This window comes from Peromyscus maniculatus, chromosome 8, assembly GCF_049852395.1.
Source record: "Peromyscus maniculatus bairdii isolate BWxNUB_F1_BW_parent chromosome 8, HU_Pman_BW_mat_3.1, whole genome shotgun sequence".
Lineage (NCBI taxonomy): Eukaryota > Metazoa > Chordata > Mammalia > Rodentia > Cricetidae > Peromyscus > Peromyscus maniculatus.
The window spans coordinates 46,858,018-46,882,869 of record NC_134859.1 but is presented as its reverse complement, the minus strand read 5'-3'; the positions used below and the strand labels follow the sequence as shown (position 1 = coordinate 46,882,869).

The window sequence follows — 24,852 nt, the reverse complement described above, 5'->3', positions numbered from 1 at the left end:
TGACTCCTTTGGCAAACCTCTATTTCCAAAAATATTTACAGTATGATTCATAACAGCAAAATTATAGTTATGAAGTGGCAACGAAAGTACTTTTATGGTTGGGGGTCACCACAACATGTGGAACTGTATTAAAGGGACCTAGCATTAGGAACGTTGAGAACCACTGCTTTAGGTAATGTAGTCATTTAAGGGGCTGGGGATTTAGCTCAGTGGTAGAGCGCTTGCCTAACAAGCCCAAGGCTCTGGGTTTGAAGAGAGAGAGAGAGAGAGAGAGAGAGAGAGAGAGAGAGAGAGAGAGAGAGAGAGAGAGAGAGGAAGAGAGAGGAAGAGAGAGGAAGAGAGAGGAAGAGAGAGGAAGAGAGAGGAAGAGAGAGGAAGAGAGGAGAGAGAGAGAAAGAAAGAAAGAAAGATATATGTGTGTGTGTGTGTGTGTGTGTGTGTGTGTGTGTATACATATATACACACACACATACACATTTAAAAAATACTCTACTGATTATCCAGTAAAATGGCTCAGTGGGTAATGGCGCTTGCTTGCCAAGTCAGAGATGACCTGCATTAAGTTCTCAGAATCCACATGGTGGAGGGAGAGAACTGACTTCCAGAGGTTGTCTTCAGACCCGCATGTGCATAGTCTCTGGCACATGTGCACACACGCTAAGTCAATAAATGTAATTTAAAAAGTTTAGTTCATCAGCATGGGGGTATCTTTCCTTTGTGTTGTTGCAATTAAAAAAAGTCATTTAACAAACACATTTAAAAAGGAAAAGGACTAAAAATAATCTTGTATTAAAAAAAAAAATGGTAACCCAGTTTGGAGGTACACCTTTAATCCCAGCTCTCGGGAGGGGGAGGCTAGAGGATCTCTGAGTTCAAGGCCAGCCTGGTCTATAGAGTGAGTTCCAGGACAGCCAGGGCTGTTACACAGAGAAACCCTGTCTTAAAAAAACAAACACAACCAAACAAACAAAAAGGCATACAATTATTGCCAGAAATTTGAAAAGATTCAGGGAAAGAATTAGAAGAATCTTGAATGACTTGGCCTCCCATTTGCTATCTTTACTCTCAATGAAACAGGGTTGAAAAGGAAAGAAAATAATGAAAATCGTCAGTTTTAAATGGAGTGATGGTAAATGATTTGTCAAGAATTTCCATTATGCCTCCTGGTTTCTCAGCACCTGCGTGAAGGGCATTCATGATGTGTCAGTGTGTACAGTAATAAGGTACCTAGTCTGTCACAGTGGTCCAGAGTCTCAACAAAGGTTTCAGAACAAGACTGAGTCCCCTCTTCTTGCTCCTGCATAGTGTGGAGAGTAAGAAAGCCGTGCCCATCACAACTTCTAGCCCAGAGCAGACAAGTACATGACCTCCCACAAGACAATGGCAAGGAAAACCTTCTTGAACAATTTCACACTGAAGAGAAGGTCTGAAGTAGGGCTGCCACAGTGCCCCTGAGCAAGAGAAAATAGAGGGGCGTAGTACGGGTTCAATGATTGAAGTTCAAGGATAAGTAAAAGACTAGGAGGAATTCAGGTAGGAATACAGGCTGTTTTCAGGGTGGAACAGTATCTGGTTCTAAACTGAATAGAGCTTAGTTTGTTGTAGGAGATAATGAAGCAGTAGCTTAAAATTCTGAGAAAAATTAAGATCCAAGATATTATACCAGACAAAATTAAACCGTAAAGCAACAGGCAGGTATTTTTAGACATGAAAACACTGAACATCCAAAACTTATTATAGAATTTGTAGGCGATGGAATCCAGCTAAACAAAGAATGAAGCCGTGGTAAAGGACTGATAGTTATAAGCCTATGTAAACTTAAAAATCCATATTAAGCAATGTAAAATATTAAATTAAATTTTAAATAATGGACCTATTTAAATAATACTTTTTTTTTTTTTGGAGAGTTTTCAAGACAGGGTTTTTCTTTGTAGCTTTGGAGCCTGTCCTGGAACTCACTTTGTAGACCAGGCTGGCCTCAAACTCACAGAGATTCCTGGCTCTGCCTCCTGAACACATGGAAATATTAAACGTTGACAGGATTTAAAAAGAAAAAAAAAGCACAGCTTGCAAACACCTACCAGTAAGGTATGTTTAGAATCTTTAAAGGCATGCCTTTGAAAAGTGTGCACATAGTGAGTTTATTTTTCTAAAGTAGAATTTTCAGGAAACTCTCTAAACACCACCTTTATGTTTTTTTATAACGCTTTATCTTGCCTTCTAGCAAGTTTATTTTTGAATTTTTTTATTTTCAAAGTTTATATTTATCATTATGATCATCTTCAGTTCTATATTCTGTTCTTCAGTATTGGGTATGTTTCACCTTCTGGTTTTGATAAATCTCACAGTCAAGAGTTGTTAGAAGTACAATGTAATTAGATGTTACACACACACACACACACACACACACACACACACACACACACACACACACACCACCTGAATGGTGATGTTGAAGGTGTTTACCAGCCTGTCTGGCGTATGTGGTAGATCTAGGACTTTTTGTATGCTAGATAAGCATGCTACCAACCAGATGTATCCACAGTGGCCAATTATACCTTTGTAGGACTGGGGACTGAATGAGGGTTCCTAGCCCAGTGGGCAGTAAAGGACTGAAATCTAGCTTAGACACTCAGACTGCCATGGAAAGTCACAGTTATTTATAGAAAGGGAAAAATTCGAAATTACACTGAACATTTTCCTGTAGCCTTGGAATAGCTTCTATTTTATGTGCTATATGGATTGCCATGGCCTTTAGCCTCATGACAAATGCTGAACATAATTTTTAATTCTTTGAAAATTTCATACATGTGTGCAATGTATCTTGGTCATCCCCCACCCCATACTCAGGTCCCTCAAAATATTTCTCTTCCAATTTCATCTTCTTCACCTCCTCTTCTTCCTCTTCTCTTTTTTCTTTTCTCTCCCCCTTTTTTTTTGTGACTCACTAATTCCTGTAAGTATTGCCCATTTGCAGATCAGTGTATCTCTGAGTGCATGAGCATCCCTCTTAAAGAACAGTGACTAACTCCTCTCAGCACCTGTTAACTGCCAATAGCTCCTCAGTTGTGTTGGGCCATCAGGAACTTTTCCTCTCTCCATGCTGGGATTTTTAACTGGCTGGATCTTTGTGTGTTACCACAGCTGCTGTGAGTTCCTGAGTATGACAGCTGTGTCTTGTCCAGATGTCAGCATTTCACAGCACTCCTTTCTGGCTCTTATATTCTTAAAAATTTTTAATTATTTTATTATTATTTTTAATCATATGAGTGTTTTGCCTGCATGTATGTGTATGTGCACTACATGTATGCTTGGTGCTCAGTAGGACTGGAAGAGGGTTTTGGGCTCTGGAACTGGAGTTACAAATAGTTGTGAGCTACCATCTGGGTGCTGGGAATTGAACCTGGGTCCTCTGCTAGAGTAGCCAGTAGGGCTCTTAACCACTGAACCTCCTCTCCATCCCCAGCCCTTACATACTTTCTGCACCTCTGCTGTGATGTTCTCTGAGCTTTGGAGGGTGTGTGTGTAATATATATGTTAAATCTATAGCTGAGCACTCAACAGTTACCTCTTGTCAGCACTTGAACAGGTAGACGTCTCTTCAGTAAAAAGCTTTTCTGACTAAAGTTAAGAGTTGCTCAAATCTCTTGAGACCAAGAGTTTGGCCAGCTGCTATTCTTCGATAAATTACTTCTGGCTGCTTAGTGCAGGGTGCTTCTCTTGGTTACTTTAGCTTTGGATCATGGTCTTATTCTTCGTTCTTCATGATCTTGATTTCAACTCTTAAAACATTTAAATAAAAAAAAACTTGTGTGGGAGGGTTGTAGAGGTGGCTTAGTGGCTGAGAGCACTTGCTGCTCTTGCAGAGGACCCAAGTTTGGTTCCAGCATCCGTATCGTGGCTCACAATCATTAGTAACTCCAGTTCTGGGAATTGATATCCTCTTCTGGATTCTCCAGGCACCAGGCATGCATGTGATGCACTTATGTATGTGCAGATAAACGCTCATCCACATAAAATAAAAATCTTTTTTTGATTGTTTGTTTTTTTGTTCCCCGAATTGTTTCTCCGTGTAGCCCTGGCTGTTCTGGAATATGCTTTGTAGACTGGGCTGGCCTTGAAATTAGAGATCTGCCTGCCTCTGCCTCCCGAGTTCTGAGATTAAAGGCATGTACCACCACCACTACCTGGCTAAAATAAAAGTCTTAAAAAAAAAAAATCTGTGTATGTGTATATGCACACACGAGTGTGGGCAAGTGGCCAGCTTTACATAGGTTCTGGTAATGTGAACTCAGGTCCTTGTGATTGCATGCTTAAAATATATTTTATGGATGTTTTTCAGTAACTCAAGATATTTTTACAAATCAAAATCTTGTTTTAAGACTTTCATTTCTAGATTTTTCTATAGAACTTTCTCTTTCTCTCAAAGAGACATTCAGTTAGAAGTGTTAATACTATTTGAGTGAGGTTCAGGTGTGTCTAGGCTTTTGACATTGTGACATGACTTCATTATCTATAAATGTGTTGTGCTTCATGCATAGCTGTCTTGGGACACATACGGTGTATGGGCATTGAGTTGGGCATTCCTGAATGTTATTCTGGCATAGGTATAGAGAGTGGCAGTTCACTTTGAAAGTAAGCATAACCTTTCATTCATTTTGAAGTTTGGCTGGGGTATTAGCAAGGAGTTAAATGTCACAACAATTTTCAGGTGTTTTTTTGCTTTTTTGCTTTTTGTTGTTGTTATTCTTTTTTTTGTATTAGGCCTCAAGAAAGAAGAACTGGATATGAACAATTTCACTCAGGCCCCTCACCAGTGGATCATGATTCATTGGAGTCCAAGCGGCCACGCCTGGAGCCAGTTTCTGATGCCCATTTCCAGCGTGTTAGTGCTGCTGTTTTACCTTTAGTTCACACTTTGCCAGAAGGGTTGAGGTCATCTGCAGACACTAAGAAGGTAAATGTTTGTTTTCTTGCTCTTTGGAGCTTAGGTCTATAATATTTATGTGACTGTATTTCAGGCACAGGGCCTAAAAGAAAAGCCCACATTACAGCAGCCTCTAAAGGTTAGGACTATGGGAGTGGAGTGTTGTTAAGCAAAACTAGAAACCACAGACTAAGTGCTCCAGATTCCAATTAGTACCTTTGACTTTTTGGAGAGTGAAAACAGTTTGAGGAGTTCAATAAAGAAGTCTCTTTTGACTAATTCTCATGCATTTTGTGTTGGTATGCTATACTACAAAATGTGGTCAGAGGTACTAAAGACTGTCAGTTTGGTCAAATTTGTCTTATTTGTGTGGTGGCAGGGAGGGCTTTTGCACCATGGCATGCATGTGGATGGAGGTCAGAGGACAACTTTTAGGAGTCAGTTTTCTCCTTCCATCCTGTGCATCCTGGGGATTTAACTCAGGTCATCAGGCTTTGCAGAAAACACTCTTATTGTCTGAGTTTTGTTTGGGGGGAAATTTTTCCCCCTCTCTTTGAGATAGGTTCTACATATTTAGCTCAGATGGTCTGGAACTTACAGTATAGATCAAGCTGGCTCATAGCAATCCTCCTGCCTCTGAATTCTCTGTACTCCACCATGCCTGGCAAATTTTGTCAATTTTTAAAAAGCCCTTTTAATTTATTAGCATAGGATACTTAGTTACATAGGTACATAGGATAAAGTTTTATCTAAGGGTTGACTATTTATAATTTTTATCTAAAGAAAATGGTTCCAGAGTTATATAACTATTACACACTTAAACTTTAGGCTTGATTTCCAGGCATGGTGGTGTGCACACCTGGGAAGTAGGCTATCTTGATCTCTCTGGGGATACATGAGACCCTATTTATTTTGCTGTTTTTTAAAGAAAGAAAAGGAAAAAAAAAAAAAAAGAAAAAAGAAAAGAAAAAGAAAAAAAAAGAGGAGTCCGGAGAGATGGCTCAGAGGTTAAGAGCACTGGCTGCTCTTCCAGAGGTCTTGAGTTCAGTTCCCAGGAACCACATGGTAGTTCACAACCATCTGTAATGAGATCTGCATATATGCAGCCAGAACCCTGTACACATAATAAATAAATAAATAAATAAATCCTTAGGCGCAAACCTACACAGAGAAAACCTGTTTCAAAAAACCAAAAAAAAAAAAAAAAAAGAAAGAAAGAAAGAAAAAAATCCTTAAAAAAAAAAAACACGAGAGATTATAAAAGAAAAAATTTCTGTAATTTATAACTATTGATGACAACCTCCTGTTCTCATTAATTGTTAACTAGAAGCTGGTTATAGTTCCAGTGTTCAGTGTGATATTCTTGATATTTGTACATTATGGAATGATTAAATCAAATAATTGACATATCTGTCACTTTATGTACTTAACAATTATTTTTGTGTCATTAACAACTAAAATTTTAGCAACTTTGGGCTGGAGAGATGACTCAGAGGTTAAGAGTACCGACTGCTCTTCCAGAGGTCCTGAGTTCAATTCCCATCACCCACATGGTGGCTCACAACTATCTGTAATGAGATCTGGTGTCCTCTTCTGTGTACATAATAAATAAATAAATCTTAAAAAAATTTTTTTAGCAACTTTCAAGTATACAATGCATTATTAATTATAACTAAATCATTATCTAACTGCTTTTAATATTAAATATATATTTCATGACATTTTGAATAATATACTGTATTAACTTAAGGTTTTTTTGAGATCATATAATTTCCCCCTTGTGTTTATTACTTCCTTTGTTTTTGTTTTGTTTTGTTTGTTTGTTGTTTTTTTTTTTTGAGACAGGGTTTCTCTGTGTAGCTTTGGAGCCTCCCCTGGAACTCTCTCTATAGACCAGGTTGGCATCGAACTCACAGAGATCCGCCTGCCTCTCCCAAGTGCTGGGATTAAAGGTGTGCGCCACCACTGCCTGTCGTTTATTACTTTCTTTTGTGATTATTGTATGTGTCTGTTATGTTCTTGTTATATTGCTATAGTTATAGTTTTGATTATCTGTCTCTGTTATGTTCTTGTTATATTGCTGTGGATATAGTTTTGGTTATTTTACATCGTATTAAATCTGTACATTAGCAGATGTTTAACATGAGTGGATATTTATTTTAGAATAAAAATTTAAGAAACTCTTCAATTGTGATACATTAACCTTTTATTGTTTGTGATTTGAGGGCCTTGTACACTTGTACACTACTCTAGCACTGAGCTACATTTCTACCCTGTAACCTTTTTACTAATATGTATTAATGGTTTCTCAGTATCATTTTGTCTTTAAAATTTTTAAGTAAAATTTTAATTGTGTGTGTGTGTGTGTGTGTGTGTGTGTGTGTGTGTGTGTATGTGTGTGTGTATGTGTGTCTGGATGTGGACATGTGAGTGTAGATAGCTGAGAAAGCCAGAAAAGAACTCTAGCCTCTAGAGCTGGAGTTAATGAGCAGTTGTGAATCACCTGACATGAGTGCTAGGGACTGGATCTGAGTCCTCTGCCAGAGCAGTGTGGCAGCTCGATAACCACTGAATTATTTTTATTCAAGCGGGGTGTGTGTGTGTGTGTGTGTGTGTGTGTGTGTGTGTGTGTAGGCAAGAAGATAGCTTTTGTGAGTTGGTTCTCTTTCTACCACGTGGATCCTGTTACACTCAGGCTGTCAGGTAATTAGTGCCTTGACCTGCTGAGCCAGTTCTCTAGCCTTGTCTTCATCTCTGCTACTTACAGCCTGGTCTCACGTTTGTAGTAATCCTTCTGCTTCTGCCTGCAAAGTGCTAGAATTTTAGGTGTAAGCTACCACATTCAACTGCTTTTTTATTCTTACACAAAGAAAGAAATCTTCGTTGAATCCTTGATACTTGTTTCTCACCGTCTACTGGTATTTTGGTCTTATAAGTGTCAATGCTTTGAATGCTTGTTTGTACAAATGACAAATATTGTCAGGGGCATTTCAAAAATTGTTGGAAATTTTGAATTAGTCTAACTCAAAATTTAATTAGTGACATCATCCCCTCTCCACCTCCTGTTTTGTTTTGTTTTGTTTTTTTTTTTGCTTTCTAAGACAAGGTCTCATAGCCCAGGCTGGCCTTAGATTTGCTATCTCACAAGATTGGCTTTGAACTCCGAATCCTCCTACTTCTACTCTCCTAGTGCCAGGAATAGAGGCGTGAGCCATCCTGTTTGGTCTCAATTAATTTCTTCTGAAACTCAAGCCAGCAGCTCAGCCAGTAATATCTAAAACCAAACATTGTAACACAGTCTAAAGATACATTAATGTGATACATATTAAGTAATGATAGTAATGAAAGTATTTAGTTTTTATTTCCATAATTAAACCATTTTGTTTCTATATGATCAGAAAACTTTGTATAATGTATATGTATGGTGTGTGTGTGTGCATGCATGTTTGTATATTTGCATGTGTGAGGGCTTGTGTATGAGTGTGCATGTGGTGTGGAGCCAGAGGCTGATGTTGGTTGCCTTTCTCAATAGCTCTTCACTTTATTTTATTTACTGAGGTGGGGTCTCTCACTACCCATTCAGCTAGTCTACCCAGCTAGTTTCCTGGGGAGTCCTGTCTCTACTTTCTGAACATTGTGGTTATAGATAGGTTACCACAACTGCTTTGCTATTGTACATGTGTGCTGGGTATCTGAATTCCTGTCCTTATGCCTTCCCTACTCCCCAGACAAGATCTCTGTGTTGGCTGTCCTGGAACTCATTCTGTAGACTAGGCTGGCCTCAAACTCAGGGATCCACCTGCCTTTGCCTCCTGAGTGCTAGGTTTAAGGTGTGTGCCACCCACCCAGCCTGTCCTTACATTTGCCTAGCAAATGCTTTATCAGTTGAGCCATCTACCAGCCTCAACATATAATAGTCTTGAATCTAAGCCCAGGTGTTTCAGGCAACTCCTTTTGTATTATGACATCTACAGGGCAAAGTGCACATGTATGTTCAGAATGCAGCTGGAGTAAAACTGTGAGATGCGCAAGTACTGCCAGAAACCTCAAATTCATTACATGTTTTGGATTAATTTTTGGTTATTGTGCATTCAGACACCTTTTGTTATTAACATATTTTCATGATCTTCCATTTAATTACAAAACTCCATAGAGTTAGAACCCATGTATACTTTTATAATTTATTTTCAGGTAGTTCAGCCAGAAAGGAAACAAAACTGTGTGTATAATGAGGAAACAAGGATAACAAAAAACCAGTGAACCTACAGGAAGGGTAGATGGATATCATGTGCTTTTGTCTTTTATTTCAATTGTTGAGATCATATGTTGAGTGGCACAAGCTCTTTGTGGTAGGTAGTAATTAGGTGAGCCTCTGGGAGTTGTGAGATGTACCATATCACATGGATTACCACTGTTACAGTGTTTGGGGTTTACAAGAAAGCCCTTGCTGCACTAAAAGGAACAAAATTTAAATATACAATCTTCTGACACAGAATAAATTATCCCATATTCAATTTATAGCTGTAGAAAGGGGATCTTAAAACTCATTCATTAAAATGCGGCATGCTCATTGTATATGAGTTATTTCCATTTTATAGTTGAGGAAACATGCTAGTAAAAACTTCAGTGACCTTAGGTTATGTCTCCTGAGTTGGAATGAAAATACAGGATCCCTAACGCCTTCCTGCACTTCATGGTTCATCAACTCTGTTTTCCTCTTCTTTTATATCCTTTCTTTCTTTGTATTTTTAAAAATAAACCCCAAGTTTATAATTAAAAATGTAGACATATACACATGCGCCCTCTCCCCCCAAAAGGAAATCTAATTCTTACTCTAAGTAGCTATCAGGCTGTTCCAATCCTGTCATAAAAGGAGGCATTCAAGAAATTTGTCTTTGGTTAAATACTTTTTACTGTTAATTCAGAAAGGGAAATTAGTGATTTGTACGTTTTTAGAATATGTATAAAACAAGTTTTAGAACAAGTTTTAAAAACATTTTCATAATCTGCTAGTTAGAATACATATCTCTGTGATACAAACTATCTCATATGCATGTGGTAGGTAAGTCAGAGTTTTATCACCAGGTGATGGCGCATGCCTTTAATCTCAACACTCTGGAATCAGAGGCAGGAGGATCTCTGAGCTTGAGAGAGAAGTTACACACAGAAACCCCGGCTTGAAAAAAACACACACACACAAAAAAAATTTCAAGGTTCGGGGATTTAGCTCAGTGGTAGACGCTTGCCTAGCAAGCACAAGGCCCTAGGTTCGATCCTCAGCTCAAAAAAAAAAAAAAAAAAAAATCAAGGTTCTCAGAAATAAATTCCCATAATTACAAGGCCTTTGTAACAAAAGAAAATTTGAAAATTCTGTATTCATTTTTTGCAGATATTAGCTAGCTGATTTGTTCTATCTTATGCAATGTTGATGAAGATTTGAATTTTCTGCATTGATGTCATAAAGACACATTCCCTTGTCCCTTTTGCTTTTGAAGGTTGATGACAATAGTCACAGCCAAAAATTGAATTTTTTTATTTGTAAGAAACTTAATTCCCTTTTGAAGCCAGTGAACCCAAGAATTTACATTTTAATAGAGGAAGGATGAAGTGAGAGTTCCAGGCAGCTGGAGTTTATACACTAATGCAAATGTACTGAAACTTACCTGGATTATTGAGTCTAGAAGAATTATTACTATTTTGTTAATGCTTTATTTATGGAGTTCTACAGGTTTAGGGTATAGCTATGATTTTATTTTATCCAGAATACCTTTTTACATTATGTGCATAGTGTTATGAGGCTTTTTAGCATTGCATATGTTTCAGCTGAAATTGTGTTTGGGGACAGTGGTGTGCCTCCTAGGACATTCCTGATTCAGAACTACTAATTTTTTTTTTAAAGTCATTGTTTGGTATGTTTTAGGTTCTGTAGTCTTTCTAACTATTCTTGCTCTGAACTTTCTATACCCTAGAGAAAAATAGTACCCCTCTCCAAAAATTATGTGTTTAATAAACTGCTTGTATGTTTATCTTAGACTGGAAAATGTGTGTGTGTGTGTGTGTGTGTGTGTGTGGGTGTGGGTGTGTGTGTGTAGTGTTGGGATGAGGTGGTAGATTTTTGGTAGAGGGATTTCCATTATCTTTTAATGGATCGCTGCTGATTTGTGGGTGGAATGGGATGAAGTTTTTTGTTTTTTGATAAATGTGTGGGAAGATGTTTTATGCTAAAGAGATGGCACATGTGCTGTGGAATGACTTCATACCTCAATTTTGGTCTTTGGCAATACTGAAAACATTTTGGTGCTAGATATTGAGCTCAGGGCTTCATCATGTTGAACATGGATCCCACCACTAAGCTATATCCAAAGGCCCCCCTCCCCAATTTTTTTTAATAGGAACTCTTGGCTTAATAATGATAAGGTGAGCCAGGCAGTGGTGGTACATGACTTTAATTCCAGCACTCAGGAGGCAGAGGAGGCAGTTCTTTGTGACTTCAAGGCTAGCCTGGTCTACATGGCAAGTTTCAGTATAAGCTCCAAAGCTGCACAGAGGAACTCTGTCTTGAAAAATAAAACAAATAACAAAAAAATGGTAAGGTGGATGGACACACACACACACACACACACACACACACACACACACACACACACACACAATCATAAAAAACGAATAATGAATGCTGTTATAAAAGTAGTATAAACATCTGTGTTTTATTTTATATATATTTGCCAGGATGTGTGAATATGAGAATTCATTGTCATTAGAGAAATAGCACACTGCTGTTGAAGGGTAGGGATGGTATCTGTTTACATCACCCCAGGAGCGGTAGTTGACATGTTCATAGTCTTCGTTTATCATTGCAACCAATAAAGGCTGTTTATATGCTCAGAGTGACAGAGACAGACACTCTGCTGTGTTTAAAGTTTATGTTTTCTGTTAAGACAGTCTTGATGCTAACATTGGCTGTTAGTGAGAAATAAATTGTTGTTTATTATATTTCTTCTAAAGGATCCAGCATTTGGAGGCAAACATGAAGCTCCATCCTCTCCACTGTCTGGGCAACCATGTGGAGATGATCAAAACGCTTCACCCTCAAAGCTTTCAAAAGAAGAGTTAATACAGAGTATGGACCGGGTAGATCGAGAGATTGCAAAAGTAGAGCAGCAGATCCTTAAGCTGAAAAAGAAGCAGGTAAGTGCTGGGCTCCTTGCTCAACACGGTCTGTGTGCGTGCTAGACGGTGGTGTGAGGAGCAGCCGTGCCTTGGATGCATGGGCCTTGTGCTCTGCTTACTCTTCAGCACTCTTAGTTTCTTTTGTTTCATTCCTTTATTTCTCCTGCTATACTATGCTGTATGGTGTCTTTGTGTGTTAATTATTAAGGTTACTAAAATGTAATTTATTTTATATCCCCAGTGGCAGCATATATGCCTACCAGTTTGTGCATCTCCTTGTCTTTGCAGGATAGTTTTATTTTTCAATAAAATGGATGTGAAATAGTTTTAATTAATTTGCATTGTCTTGATTAGGAATGAGGCTGAGCTTATTTTCATGTTATGCCTTCTGTATTCATTATGTGCAGATATTCTCTCTTTTTTTTAATTGGTAAAATTTCCTAGCATATCATTTCATTTTTTTTTAAAAAGTTTTCTTTGAGGAGGGAGTTGGACCTTTTTTTTTTTCTTTTTGGTCAGCTATCCCATTTGTTTATTATTAGGAAAAAGTTGACAAATAAAGAAATTAAAAATCCACTCACTAGGCTGGGCGGTGGTGACGCACGCCTTTAATCCCAGCACTCGGGAGGCAGAGCCAGGCAGATCTCTGTGAGTTCGAGGCCAGCCTGGGCTACCAAGTGAGTCCCAGGAAAGGCGCAAAGCTACACAGAGAAACCCTGTCTTGAAAAACCAAAAAAAAAATCCACTCACTGAATATCTATATACTCACTATCAAGATTCAGTAGTTGTATTCAACCTGACATGTGAATGTTAAGGCATTGATATATATACACACATTTGCTAGTTGTATTTTTTGTGTGTAGGTTAAAGGACAATTTTGTGGAGTTGGTTCCCTCCTGCCACCTTTAGGTGGGTTCCAGGGATCAAACTCAGGCTGCCAGGCTTGCATGGCAAGTGCCTTTCTTTCCCTGTTGAGCTTTCTTGGCTCACATACACAAACTTCTTTTATTGCTGAAATAAATACACATTCTGACACTTTTCTTGGTACGACAACATACTTAGATTTGAGAATATTTCTAGTGTCACCAAAGTTTTATTTGAATTAACTTAAAAATTTTGAGGCAAAGTTTTACTGTATGTCCCACTATGGTCTCAAACTTGAGATTTTCTTCCTCTACCTTGGAAGTTCTGAAATACAAGCAATGAATTATCACACTTGGCTTGAATTAAATTTTTGTTGAGTGTTTTTGAGACAGTGTTTTATATAGCTCAGACTAGCCTCAAACTTGCTAAATTTTAGTGGCTGGCGGCCTTTTTGTTTTTAAGATAAGTTCTCATTGATTATGTTGCCTAGGTTGACAATACATTTTGCCTAGGTTGACACTAAACTTAATAGATTTTAATGATCCCTCTGCTTCATTTCCTGAGTAGCTGGGACTATAGATTTATTCTATCAAAACTGAATCAGTAAAAAAACACCTTTTAAAACTGAGATGTAATTCACACCACAGTATATATTCTTTCAAGGTGTGGAATTAAGTACTTGTAATATTCATAAATTTTTGCAGGTTATCACCACTATTGAATCTAGAACATTTTTGTGACTTCTAGATTTTTTTTTATTCATTAGTACTCAGTGTCTGTTTCTAATACTACTTATCTCCTGGAATCTACTTGTCTATTTCTGTCTGTATGAATTACCTGTTTAGTTAAATAAAAGCCTATGACATATTTTCAAGAATTGCCTATGATGTATTTGCATCAACATTTTTTTTTTGCTTGTTTGTTTTGATTTTTCGAGACCGCGTTTCTCTGTGTAGTTTTTTTCTGTCCTGGAGCTTGCTCTGTAGACCAGGCTGGCCTTGAACTCATAGAGATCGCCCTGGCTCTGCCTCCCAAGTGCATGTGATACTGCTGCCTGGAGTATCAACATTTTAAAATTGTTACTGACTAAATTGATTCCATTGTAGAACCATACAATATTTTATTCATCTATTCATTAATTGATAGACATTTGGGTTGTCTCTATCTTTTTTAAAGGTTTATTAAAAAACAATGTAAGTAAAAAACACAAACTGGAATTAACCAGTTTTCTTCCATGGCTGCTTTTCTTTTTTATTATGCGGTCACATTCATGTACCAGTTTTTATGTGGATCTTTTCGTTTGTTTGTTTTTAGTCTTTTTGGATATATACCTAGGAGTAGAATTGTTGGGTCATATGGTAAAACCATGCCTAAACATTTAGGAACTGTGAAACTGCTGGTACTTAGGAGGTTTTTCTTGTTTTCTTTCTTTGCCAGCATGAGTGTTCTCCCCTCTTCCTACCCTCTCCCTATGTAACATAGGTGGTGGAAGGCTTCTCTCTATGCAGCACAGCCTGGTGTTGAGATCTTGACTCTCCTCCCTCAGCTTATTGAGGGTTATTCTATTACGGTTAAGGGATGCACCACTACACCCGACTTTTGTTTTCCTTTTGAAATATCCGTCTTAGTAGATGTGAACTAATGTCTTGCTGTGATTTTACTTTGTATCTCCTTAATAATATTTTTCTTAATGATAATGTTGAGTGTCTTTACATGTGCTTAATATGGATATTTATACTTTCCTAGATCTATGTCTATTCACATCTTTTGTCTTTTTATTGTTGAGTTTTAGGAATTTGTGTGTGTATGTATGTGTGTGCTTGCTCATGTATGCACATGTGAAGGCCAGAGGTTTCTTTCCACTATTACTTAAACCATATTTTTTAAGATGTACTTATTTTTATTATTTATTTATTTATTTTAAATAAGATTTACTTATTTTATGTATTTGTGCTCTATCTACATGTATGCCTTTATGCCAGAAGAGGGCATCAGATCCCATTAGAGGTGGTTGTGAGCCACCATGTGGTTGCTAGGAATTGAACTCAGGACCTCTGGAAGAACAGCTAGTGCTCTTAATCACTCATCTCCTTTCCAATCCCCACCCCATCCACTCCTCAGAAAGGGTAAAGCCTCCCATGCAAGTCAGCAATGCATGACCTAACAAGTTGAGGCAGGACTAAGCTCCTCCCATCCTGTCAATTTTATATAACAGCATGCATGCTGTTAATATATCCTAATTACTTTCTGAAATTCCATTCATTTATTGTGTATGTTGTTAACATGTGTGCTATAATGTGTGTGTGGAGGTCAGAGAATAGCTTTTGGGGGTTGGTCCTCTTCTTCCACTATGTAGGACCTGGGGCTTGAATCCAGTACTAAGCCTGGTAACAAGTACCTTCACCTGCTGAGCCATTTGGCTGGCCTCAGTTTTGTGTGTGTATGTTGTACACATGTACACGTTTGTGTGTGTGTTGTTGCACTTCTGTGTACATAATATGTGACAGCCAGAAGTTCATGTTGGGTGTTATCTCTTTCCACCTTACTCTTTTGAGACAAGGTCTAGCACTCAACCTGGAGCTCACCAGTTGGCGAGGCTTGTTCTCCGGTGAGCCGTAGGGATCTTCCTGGTCTGCTCTCCAGCACTGGAGTACAGAGGTGTGCTGCTTAGCCCAGCTTCTATGTAGATACAGCACATGAAGCTCAGGTCCTTTACCCACTGAGTTCTCTCCCCATCCCATTGTTAGTACTTTAAAAATTACAGTTTTAACACTTATGATTTAGTTGTAGATTTGCCTGTGTTTTCTGTATAATTAATGCTCATGTCAGCTGTTTTTTAAAAGTGGCAGTTTTGTTTCTTTCCAGTTTTTATTGCTGTTTTTCTGTTGCCTTATGTTTTAAAATAATGTCTTATTTTATTATTGAGTTTATTCTAAGTTTTTATAGAAATTTATCATGTTGAGAAATCCTGTATTTTTCTGACATGTAAAGATATTCCTTTCTCTTTTCATTTAGACAGAATCTTCCTTGGTAGCCTTGGCTGGCCCTGGTAGCCCTGGCTGACTTCTTATTCTTGTTTCAGCCTCCTGAATATTGGGATTTTAGGTGTGAGCTATTATGCCTGTCTGCAAATATTTTAGTAATAAAAGAATGTTGAGTTTTAGTCACAAAAAAGTGCTTATTTTACATTTGTTTGCTAGTCGTATAATTTTCTCCTTTTAATCTCTTAGTAAGCCCGTTTTAGTGCTGGTTTCAGATCACCTGCGCATCTCTAGGTTTAGCTTTATTTGTCCACATTATCTTTTTTTTTTTTTTTTTTTTTTTAACCCAAGACAGGGTCTTACTAGGTATTCTGGGAATTTACTCTGTAGACCAGGCTGGCTTTGAACTCACAGAGATCTGCCTGCTTTGCCTCCCGAGTGCTGGGATTAAAGGCGTTCACTACCAATGCCTGGTGCCTTTTTTATTTGTTTGTTTATAAATTGCTAGTTTAATTTAACAGTATTTATTTGGGAATTTAAATTCATGAAAGGGATTAGGTTATAATAGTTTTGATTGTTATTTTTGAGACAGGGTCATGTATGTAACCCAGATTGGCTTTGAACTCTGATGTATTAGACTGACTTGGAACTCAGTGTAATCCTCCTACTTTTGAATCTCTTGAGTGACGGAATTAGAGTGGTGAGCTATTGCAACCAGCTAGTTTATACTGTTCCTTTCTTTAAAAGGTGTTACTTGTGCCAGTGGTGATGGCACACACCTTTAGCCTCAGCACTCGGGAGGCAGAAGCAGTCAGATCTTTATGAGTTTGAGGTCAGCCTGGTCTACAAGCGAGTTCCAGGACAGCCAAGGCTACACAGAGAAACTCTTGTCTCAAAAAACAAAAACCAACCAAACAAAAACAAAACCAAAATGTGTGTACATGTCTTTTCAGAAATGTGTGCATGCACATGCCCAGTGGCATAGAGGTCACAGGACAGCTTTGTTAAGTTAGTTCACTATTTCCTTCTTTACATGGGTTCCATGCACAGCGCTCAGGTCATCAGGCAAGGGCCTCTATCTACTACTCAATCTTGCTAGCCTCTGCTGTTTCTTTCCTATCTGTCCTTGCCTGGTGTGGTAAGATTTTAACATGTACCATTTCTAAACTCTGAGATGGTTAAATATTGCAGTTATATAAATATTTTGTTCTTGAGTGTTTGGCAGAACTTAAACATTGGTTAAATCAGCTTGATCTAGTGGAGAGGTGTGTGTGTGTGTGTGTGTGTGTGTGTGTGTGTGTGTGTGTGTACTTGTGAAGGTTTTTTCCTAGTGGTGATTCATTTTTTTTTGTTTTTTAAATTCAATTATATTTCATCTAGAAGTAAGTTTTCCCATCTTTTTGGAGGGTATAAGTGAATTCTCTACAATAAATTTATTTATTTCCCTTTTTTGGGTTTTATTCCAAGTCATTTAATTCTTTCTTCCTTATTTTCAATACACCTTCTCTTTCCTTTCATGATGCTGGGCCTCATGCGTGGTAATGCTGAGAGTATCACTTCTTTAAGCAGATTCTTCAGTCTGTTATTAGTTTATATTTATCTTTGCATGTGAGTGTTTGTGAATGACTACATGATAGTGTTGTGTGGCATGTGGAAGCCCGAGGACAGCCTCAGGTGTACATGATGGACTCACTGTGCACACAGTGGCCAGAGGACAGCCTCAGGTGTACATGCTGTATTCAGTGTGCACACAGTGGCCAGAGGACAGCCTCAGGTGTACATGATGGATTCAGTGTGCACAGTGGCCAGAGGACAGCCTCAGGTGTGTACAAGATGGACTCACTATGCACATAGTGGCCAGAGGACAGCCTCAGGTGTACATGATATTGACTGTGCACACAGTGGCCAGAGGACAGCCTCAGATGTACATGATATTCAGTGTGAACACAGTGGCCAGAGGACAGCCTCAGTTGTACAAGATGGGCTGTGTGCATGAGGCTGTGTGTTCAGGTAGGGGCCAGAGGGCAGCGTCAACCTTAGTTTTGGAGACAGTGTCTCTCATTGGCCTGGAGCACTCCATTAGCGCAGGCTGGCTGGCCGGCCGTAAGAGCCCCTACCTGTGTCTGCCTTCTCAGCATTGGTATTAAAAGTATGTGCTATTAAGCCTAGCTACTTTTCCATTGGTCCAGTGATCAGTAAACTCTGGGCCCCTTTGCATGCTAGGCACATTTCTCTTTTTTGTGTTTCTCCCCCCACTTCCCATCTTGTCATTTACATCCCCAGTCCTTGTTGGGAACATTTCTCTTTTCAGGTGGGTGTGGCCTAACAACTTACAGTACCTCACTGTTGGTCTTCCTTGGTAGTACAGGTCATTTTTTTTCCTCTTCCCTTATGCTAGACTTTATCTTTACCTAGTAATCAATTTGGATATTTGTTGAGCATTTACTAGGTTTTAGGTACTGAAAAAAGGCAATAAAAGCAAATTCCTGTTTATAGTAATAGGTAACATTTACTGAGCATTTAGAGTTGGAGTATATGTAGTATAGGTCATTTAATCCTTGCCAAAAAACTACATGTTAAATAGTGTTGCTATCCCTTCTTGTATGAGTGGCCTAGATATTTGCTTAAATTGTAGGAAAAAGTACTATAATTATGCCTTCAGGCTCAAACCTAGACAGACTGACTAACAATTGACAGAGCCTTTTGCTTTGTAATTCATATGCCAGCTGTTCAGTGCCTCTCAACAAGAGCACTGTTAAATCAATATAAAGTGTGGGTTTGGACGTGGTACTATTCTTAGCTGGGAATTAGACCTTTTACCCTTTCCTACCATACTGTTCACCACAAACTGTCACAAATACCACGTATCTCTAACATGTAACTTTTCCCAATGTTATCAAAGACTATTGTGATAGTTATAATAAGGTGCTTTCCTTAAACTTAGTTTCTCTTTAATGTTTCCTTTATAAGAATTGAAATAGTCAAGGTTTTCTCCATTGGTTTTACATCTGTCTGTCTATCTTACTATGATTTATGATATTTAGTTATTAAAATACATCTGGTTATTTTGCCTTGAGCTCTTGGATCCTTGAGAGCTTTGTAGAGTAAATGGTTACCCTATAGAATCAACAAGAAGTGCTCGGTAGCATGTGCTATCTCGGGCTGCTGATTGGTGATCTGCAGCAAATGTCTGACAGTTCTTTCTGGATCTTTTAGCAACAGCTAGAAGAAGAAGCAGCTAAGCCTCCTGAGCCGGAGAAGCCTGTGTCCCCTCCTCCTGTGGAGCAGAAACACCGTAGTATTGTCCAAATTATTTATGATGAGAATCGGGTAAGTTTATAGTCTTTCTGACAACATAGGCTTTAAATCTATCTGACTCTGGATTTTCCAGTTCTGAATATATTCTATTGTGATTATATTAAAATAAAAGTTCTGCTTTACATTATATATTGTATAACTATTAATTCACTGATTAGAATTTTTGGGGGTGGAGCAGTGGTTTCGAGACAGGGTTTCTCTGTGTAGTTTTGGTGCCTGTCCTGGATGTTGCTCTGTAGACCAGGCTGGCCTCGAACTCAGAGATCCTCCTGGATCTACCTCTGAGTGCTGGGATTAAAGGCGTGTGCCACCACTACCCGTCCCACTGATTAGAATTTTATCAGCTGATTCTGCTATCATACACATACTGACAAGTATATGAAACAGCTATTTTGTAGATTTTTACTTTTTTTTTAAGATAGGGAGTTACTGTGTAGTCCTGGATCGCATGGAACTCCATATTTGGCTATGTAGACGGGGCTAACCTCATAGGTTGAAGCAACCCTTCTGCCTTTGCCTTCTGAGTGTTATGTATCATCATGCTTGCTTGCAAATTTTTCTTTTTTTAAAAAAATAAGAAATCCCTATGTAACCCTTGCTAGCCTGGAATTCAGTGTATAGACCAGGCTGGCTTCAAACTCACAGATATCTGCCTGTCTGTGCATGTTATGCTAGGATGGAAGGTTTGTGCCACCATGACCTGCATGCTTGTTAATTTTTACTTAAAGTATATTTAATACCAAAGTCTGATTGGTCATATTACAGTACAAATGTACCTTTGAATAGAGGAAAGAATTTCATTATCAGCCTCAGAGTTAATAGCTGGGCTATGGCTGAACTTAAAAAGTTCAGTATGTACTTTGTCATCATTACTTGGCTCAATAACTTGCAGTTAAAGTAAAGGGATGCTTATATCACTTCAATATAAAGAAAATGTTGCATCAGAGAAGCTTAACAATTGACTTCTAGAAGACCTTATTTCAGAACATATAATAGAGCTTAAATATTATTAAGATTTAATAGCCAAGGGTAATCATAAAAAGTAAAAATCAGAATTGTTGTTTGTTTATTTGCTTTGTAGTGAGTTGATTTATCAGTCAGAATGTTTTATACAGAGAGCCAGGTCTGAAAGGATATTGGATGTAAGAAAAGCAACTATTAGCTGGGGGTGTGCAGTGGTGGAGTACCTCCCTAGCACGCACAGGACCAGGGTTAGCCCTAGCATCACAATAGCAAATTTAAAGAGGGGCAGGCAAGCCTAGCAATATTTATAAAGGTAAGAAAAGTAGAGAGTTTACCTGAAGAACTAATTCTAAGTAAGAGTCAAGAATACATGATGGGTAAAAGCTATGTTCTTATATAATGTAGATAGTAAGGCTATAAAAAGTGTCAAAAAATAAGATGTTCTGTGGAATTAGGGTCGTAAAATAGTATTTTGCTATTCTGAGCCTTTTGTATGAATATGTTCTAAAGTAAATAATTATGAACGCCATCCACATAAAACAGTAGGGGCTGTGAAGATGCTTCATTCTATAAAGTGCTTGCTGCACAAGCTTGAGGATATGAGTTTAGTTCCCCAACACTCATATGAAAACAGAGGTGTGATAGCACGTGCCTGTGATCTGAACACTGGGGAATTAGAGACAGGAGGATCCCTGAGTCTTGCATGCCCGCCAGCCTAGGCAAATTAGTGAGGTCTGGGTTCGGTGAGATACCTTGTCTCCCCTGCCAAAAAAAAGTATGATAAGCAATTGAGGAGGACACAGGGTATCAGCTTTTGCTCTCTACATGCACCACACACACTAAAAACAAAACTCAGACAGGTGTGATGGGTTGAAAGAAAATGGTCCCCAAAGGGCACTCTTAGGAGGTGTGGTGGTGTTGGAGTAGATGTGGCCTTGTTGGAGGAAGTGTGTCACTGTGGGAGTGGGCTTTGAGGTGTCCTGTGCTCCAGCTATTCCAGTAAGACAGACCACTTCCTATTGCCTGCAAGATACAGGTCTCTCAGCTACTTCTCCATCACTATATTTGCCTGCACGCCGCCATGTCCCACTGTGACAATAATGGACTGAACCTCTGAACTTGGTGGGCGAGCCACCCCAATTAAATGTTTTCTTTATAAGAGTTACCTTTGTTGTGGTGTCTCTTCACAGCAATAGAAACCCTAACTAAGACAGCAGGGAAACTAAAAAATAATTTTAATTCCATCATGAAATACATAAAAATAATCTTAAACTCATACGTCTGTACAAGAGTAGATAGTTGAGAGTCACATATAAAGTATACTGTGTGGTAAATGTCACATGCTGGTAAAAATACAGGCTGTTAATATTTAATTAGTTGGGCTTAGAATGGGTACAGTTTGTTGACTGGCCAGAATAATCTTCTATAATGAAGTTGGAAGACAGTAAGGGGAAAAAGTGATGTTTCACCTCATGCCATGCCTAGAGGAAGACTGTAGTTCAGAATAGGAAAGTATGCCCTTTGTTTGTGGAGATGGAAATGAGAAGTTTTGTGTTACAGCTTTAGATTTTTGTTTTTTTGAGACAGGGTTTCTTTGAGTAACAGCCCTGGCTGTCCTGGAACCCACTTTGTAGACCAGGCTGGACTCGAACTCAGAAATCTGCCTGCTTCTGCTTTCCAAGTGCTGGATTAAAGGCGTGTGCCACCACGCCTGGCATATCTTATGATTTTTAAGAAATACCCTTCAGAACTATAAAATACTTTAGTGAGCTAGTGACCTTTATGGCCAGTTTGTGATCTCTATGATAAAGTAAGAGATTGGAATTGCTAGACAATGGGAATTTTTTTAATGTCTAAAATTTTAGTATTAGTTCATTTTAAAATAAAATGGATTCAGTGATACTTATTGATTACATTTTAAAATAAACTGTTGTAAAACAATTGTAAATTAGTGAATGTTGTGGGTATGAAGATTGAGAAATATTAAGATCTGATAGAGAACTTAATTTGTGTTTAATTATATACATGTCTTCATTAGATATTGAAATAAATGATTCTTAATGCCCATCATCAGACTTGAAAACTCATTTTAAATCTTTTCTCTTTTGATCATTTCCTTTTGGTTTCTTGTTCATTCCACAAAGCAAAGAATAGCCAAACTTGATGTCTCAGTATGAGTCTTGGCTTCTTACAGTGAAAAGTTTTTTTCATGCATGAAAAATGTTCTTAACTCACTCTTAGTAATTGTCAAGCCATGTTTTCTTTCAGATGCTTTCTTAGTGAACCCTGCTACTAGTTATTTTTTGTAGTTGTTCTTGTGGGGCTCCGAGAGGGAAGTGGAGGAAAGCTGTTCTGGGCGTCTCTGCCAGCTCTGTGGTTCTGTTTTCTCATCATGCTATGTTTTCTAAGACTTTCACTGCTCCCGTGACCTTTTAAAGTGAGTAACCTAATCTGTCTTGATGCCATAGGCAAGAAGATAATGACAGAAGTACATCTTTTACTTATTCCTTGTGAAGTGACAGTCTGTTTACTCTGGGAATTGTGCTTTGTGTGGCTGAAGTAATCGGAACCATTATTACATATGAGAAGTCTTGTTTTATTTACAAAGTTGGTGAGAAAAAGAAAACTGCCTAGCTAGCTTCACGAGAGAAAAGCTGCTTTGGTTCCTGTTTGAACTCAGACTTGTTTGTTTTCTCTCTAAACAAACTATTTTCCTGAACTATGTTTTTTGTGTTTTTTAAACAGTTTGAGTTGCTTTATGTCTGTTCAGTTATACGTTCCCAAAATATTTGTAGGTGCTCCAATTTCAGAATAAAAATACAAAAAAGAATGGTTGTTAGTATGTAATGGAGAAGATTGTGGAAATAGTTTATATTGTGGCTGGATGGTTTGCTGCAGCATACGGCACAGAAGAGAGGAAAAGTTGTTAGGTATTCCTCTTGTGCCAACATCCTCCCTTTACTCCCGCTGTTTTTCTGAAGCTGGGTGTTTCCCTCCCTTAGCCATACCATGTATGTTAATGAGTTTCTAAAGAGCATACACCCTGTTTTCTGTGTATTATCCTCGGCACCTGCTTCCCTTCTCTCCTTTTGCCATTTGCCTAAGTTGAATTTTACACATGGTTGCTGTATCGCATTCTTACAGTCTTTTTTCCCCCCACTTTCTAACCCATCTTTCATACCTGTGTTCTAGTACACAATTCTCCAAACAAAACCCTATTTCTTACTTTCTACCAAGTAGCCCAAACTTTACACATGCATTTGTGCCGGGCTGAGGGTAACTGTGGAATCAGTTCTCTCCTTCCATGTGTTCTTGGGAGCAAACGAAGGTCTCAGGCTTGTTCAGCAAATGCTTTTACCCCCTGAGCCACTTCTCTGGCCCTATCTGAGCCTTATCAAAACCCCCTCCTTGGTAGGATCCTACCAGATGAGGCTTTCAGTATTGTATTAAGTATTTTTCAGTACCTTTACTCCCAGGGGGTTTGTTTTTCTTCTATGTGGAGTACACTTAAATACCCATAAGCCTTTCAAACCATTCTTTATACTGGATTTGGTTTTCTTCCTCCCACATCCCCCCCCCCCTTTTTTTTTAGTGTCTAGTAAGTGCCTGGCACATAGAAGACATTCAGTATATATTTGAAGAGTTAATTACTTACATATGTAGACTTAGACTAATAATTATATGAAAATGTGAGAGATGTGTGTGTTAGTGCATGTGAGACACATGGAGAGGACAGAGAATAACTTGTGGGAGTCAGTCCTCTCTTTGCCCATGTGGGGTCAGATAGTCAGGCTTGATGGCATCCATCTGAACTAACCACAGCTGTCTTGCTGGCCCAGTTAATTTGTTGTTAGCAAGGAAGATCCGTTGTACAAATCCTAAGTGGTCTTATAATACAAACTCGGAGCCAGATATCAGAGTGAAAGCTGAAAGATCAGAGAGGCAGAGCATGCCGCAGCCACCACCTCTTACCTCACCAACTCCTCAGCCTGAAAGAGCCAGAGTTCCTGTCTTCTCCCGCCTTACATTCCTTTCTCTGCCCAGCCATATCACTTCCTATCTCAACCTTCCTAGTGCTGCGATTAAAGACGTGTGCCACCACTGCCTGACTTCTGTGTTTAATCTAGTGGCTGGTTCTTTACTCTGATCTTTAGGCAAATTTTATTTGTTCAAGATATCACCACAAGATCCTGTTATGGGGTACTTTGGTTTTGATTACTTTTGAAAATGGCATGTTAAATATGTTATTAAAATTTTATTTTACTGCAAATAATGATTGGAGGAAAACTAGCTAATTCTTTATTCACTTATTACTTAGTTCTTTGGAACTAGAAAATAAAACTCATTATATGCTTCTTTTGATACTCTATGCTTTTAGATATTTATTAACAGCAACATGTAAATTAAATATTTGAAATACTTGGGTATACTTCCAATTTAAATTTTATTCCTTCTCTCTGTATTCCCAATATTTTATTAACTTCCTAATTGTTTATGTGTTGCTCTCACTACAGACATTCGGTTTTGACTAAAGATTTGATTAAATTTAGTGAGAGAACCTTATGTAAATTAAAATTAGAGAATGCCAACACCATAACTCAGTGGTAGAACACTTGTCTAGTTTACATG

At 38.3% G+C, this 24,852-nt stretch overlaps 1 protein-coding gene across 48 annotated transcripts in view; it reads left to right on the top strand.

Annotated features, from left to right (window-relative positions):
* The window catches only part of Ncor1 (nuclear receptor corepressor 1), a 153,893-nt gene that overhangs the window by 35,002 nt on the left and 94,039 nt on the right, over window positions 1–24,852 (top strand). For all 48 annotated transcript variants that reach the window (XM_076542550.1, XM_076542538.1, XM_076542548.1 and 45 more), the window contains exons 4-6: window positions 4,765–4,957; window positions 11,933–12,115; window positions 19,159–19,272. In XM_076542550.1, the coding sequence (XP_076398665.1) occupies window positions 4,765–4,957; window positions 11,933–12,115; window positions 19,159–19,272 (490 nt within the window). The remainder of the gene's footprint in view (window positions 1–4,764; window positions 4,958–11,932; window positions 12,116–19,158; window positions 19,273–24,852) is intronic.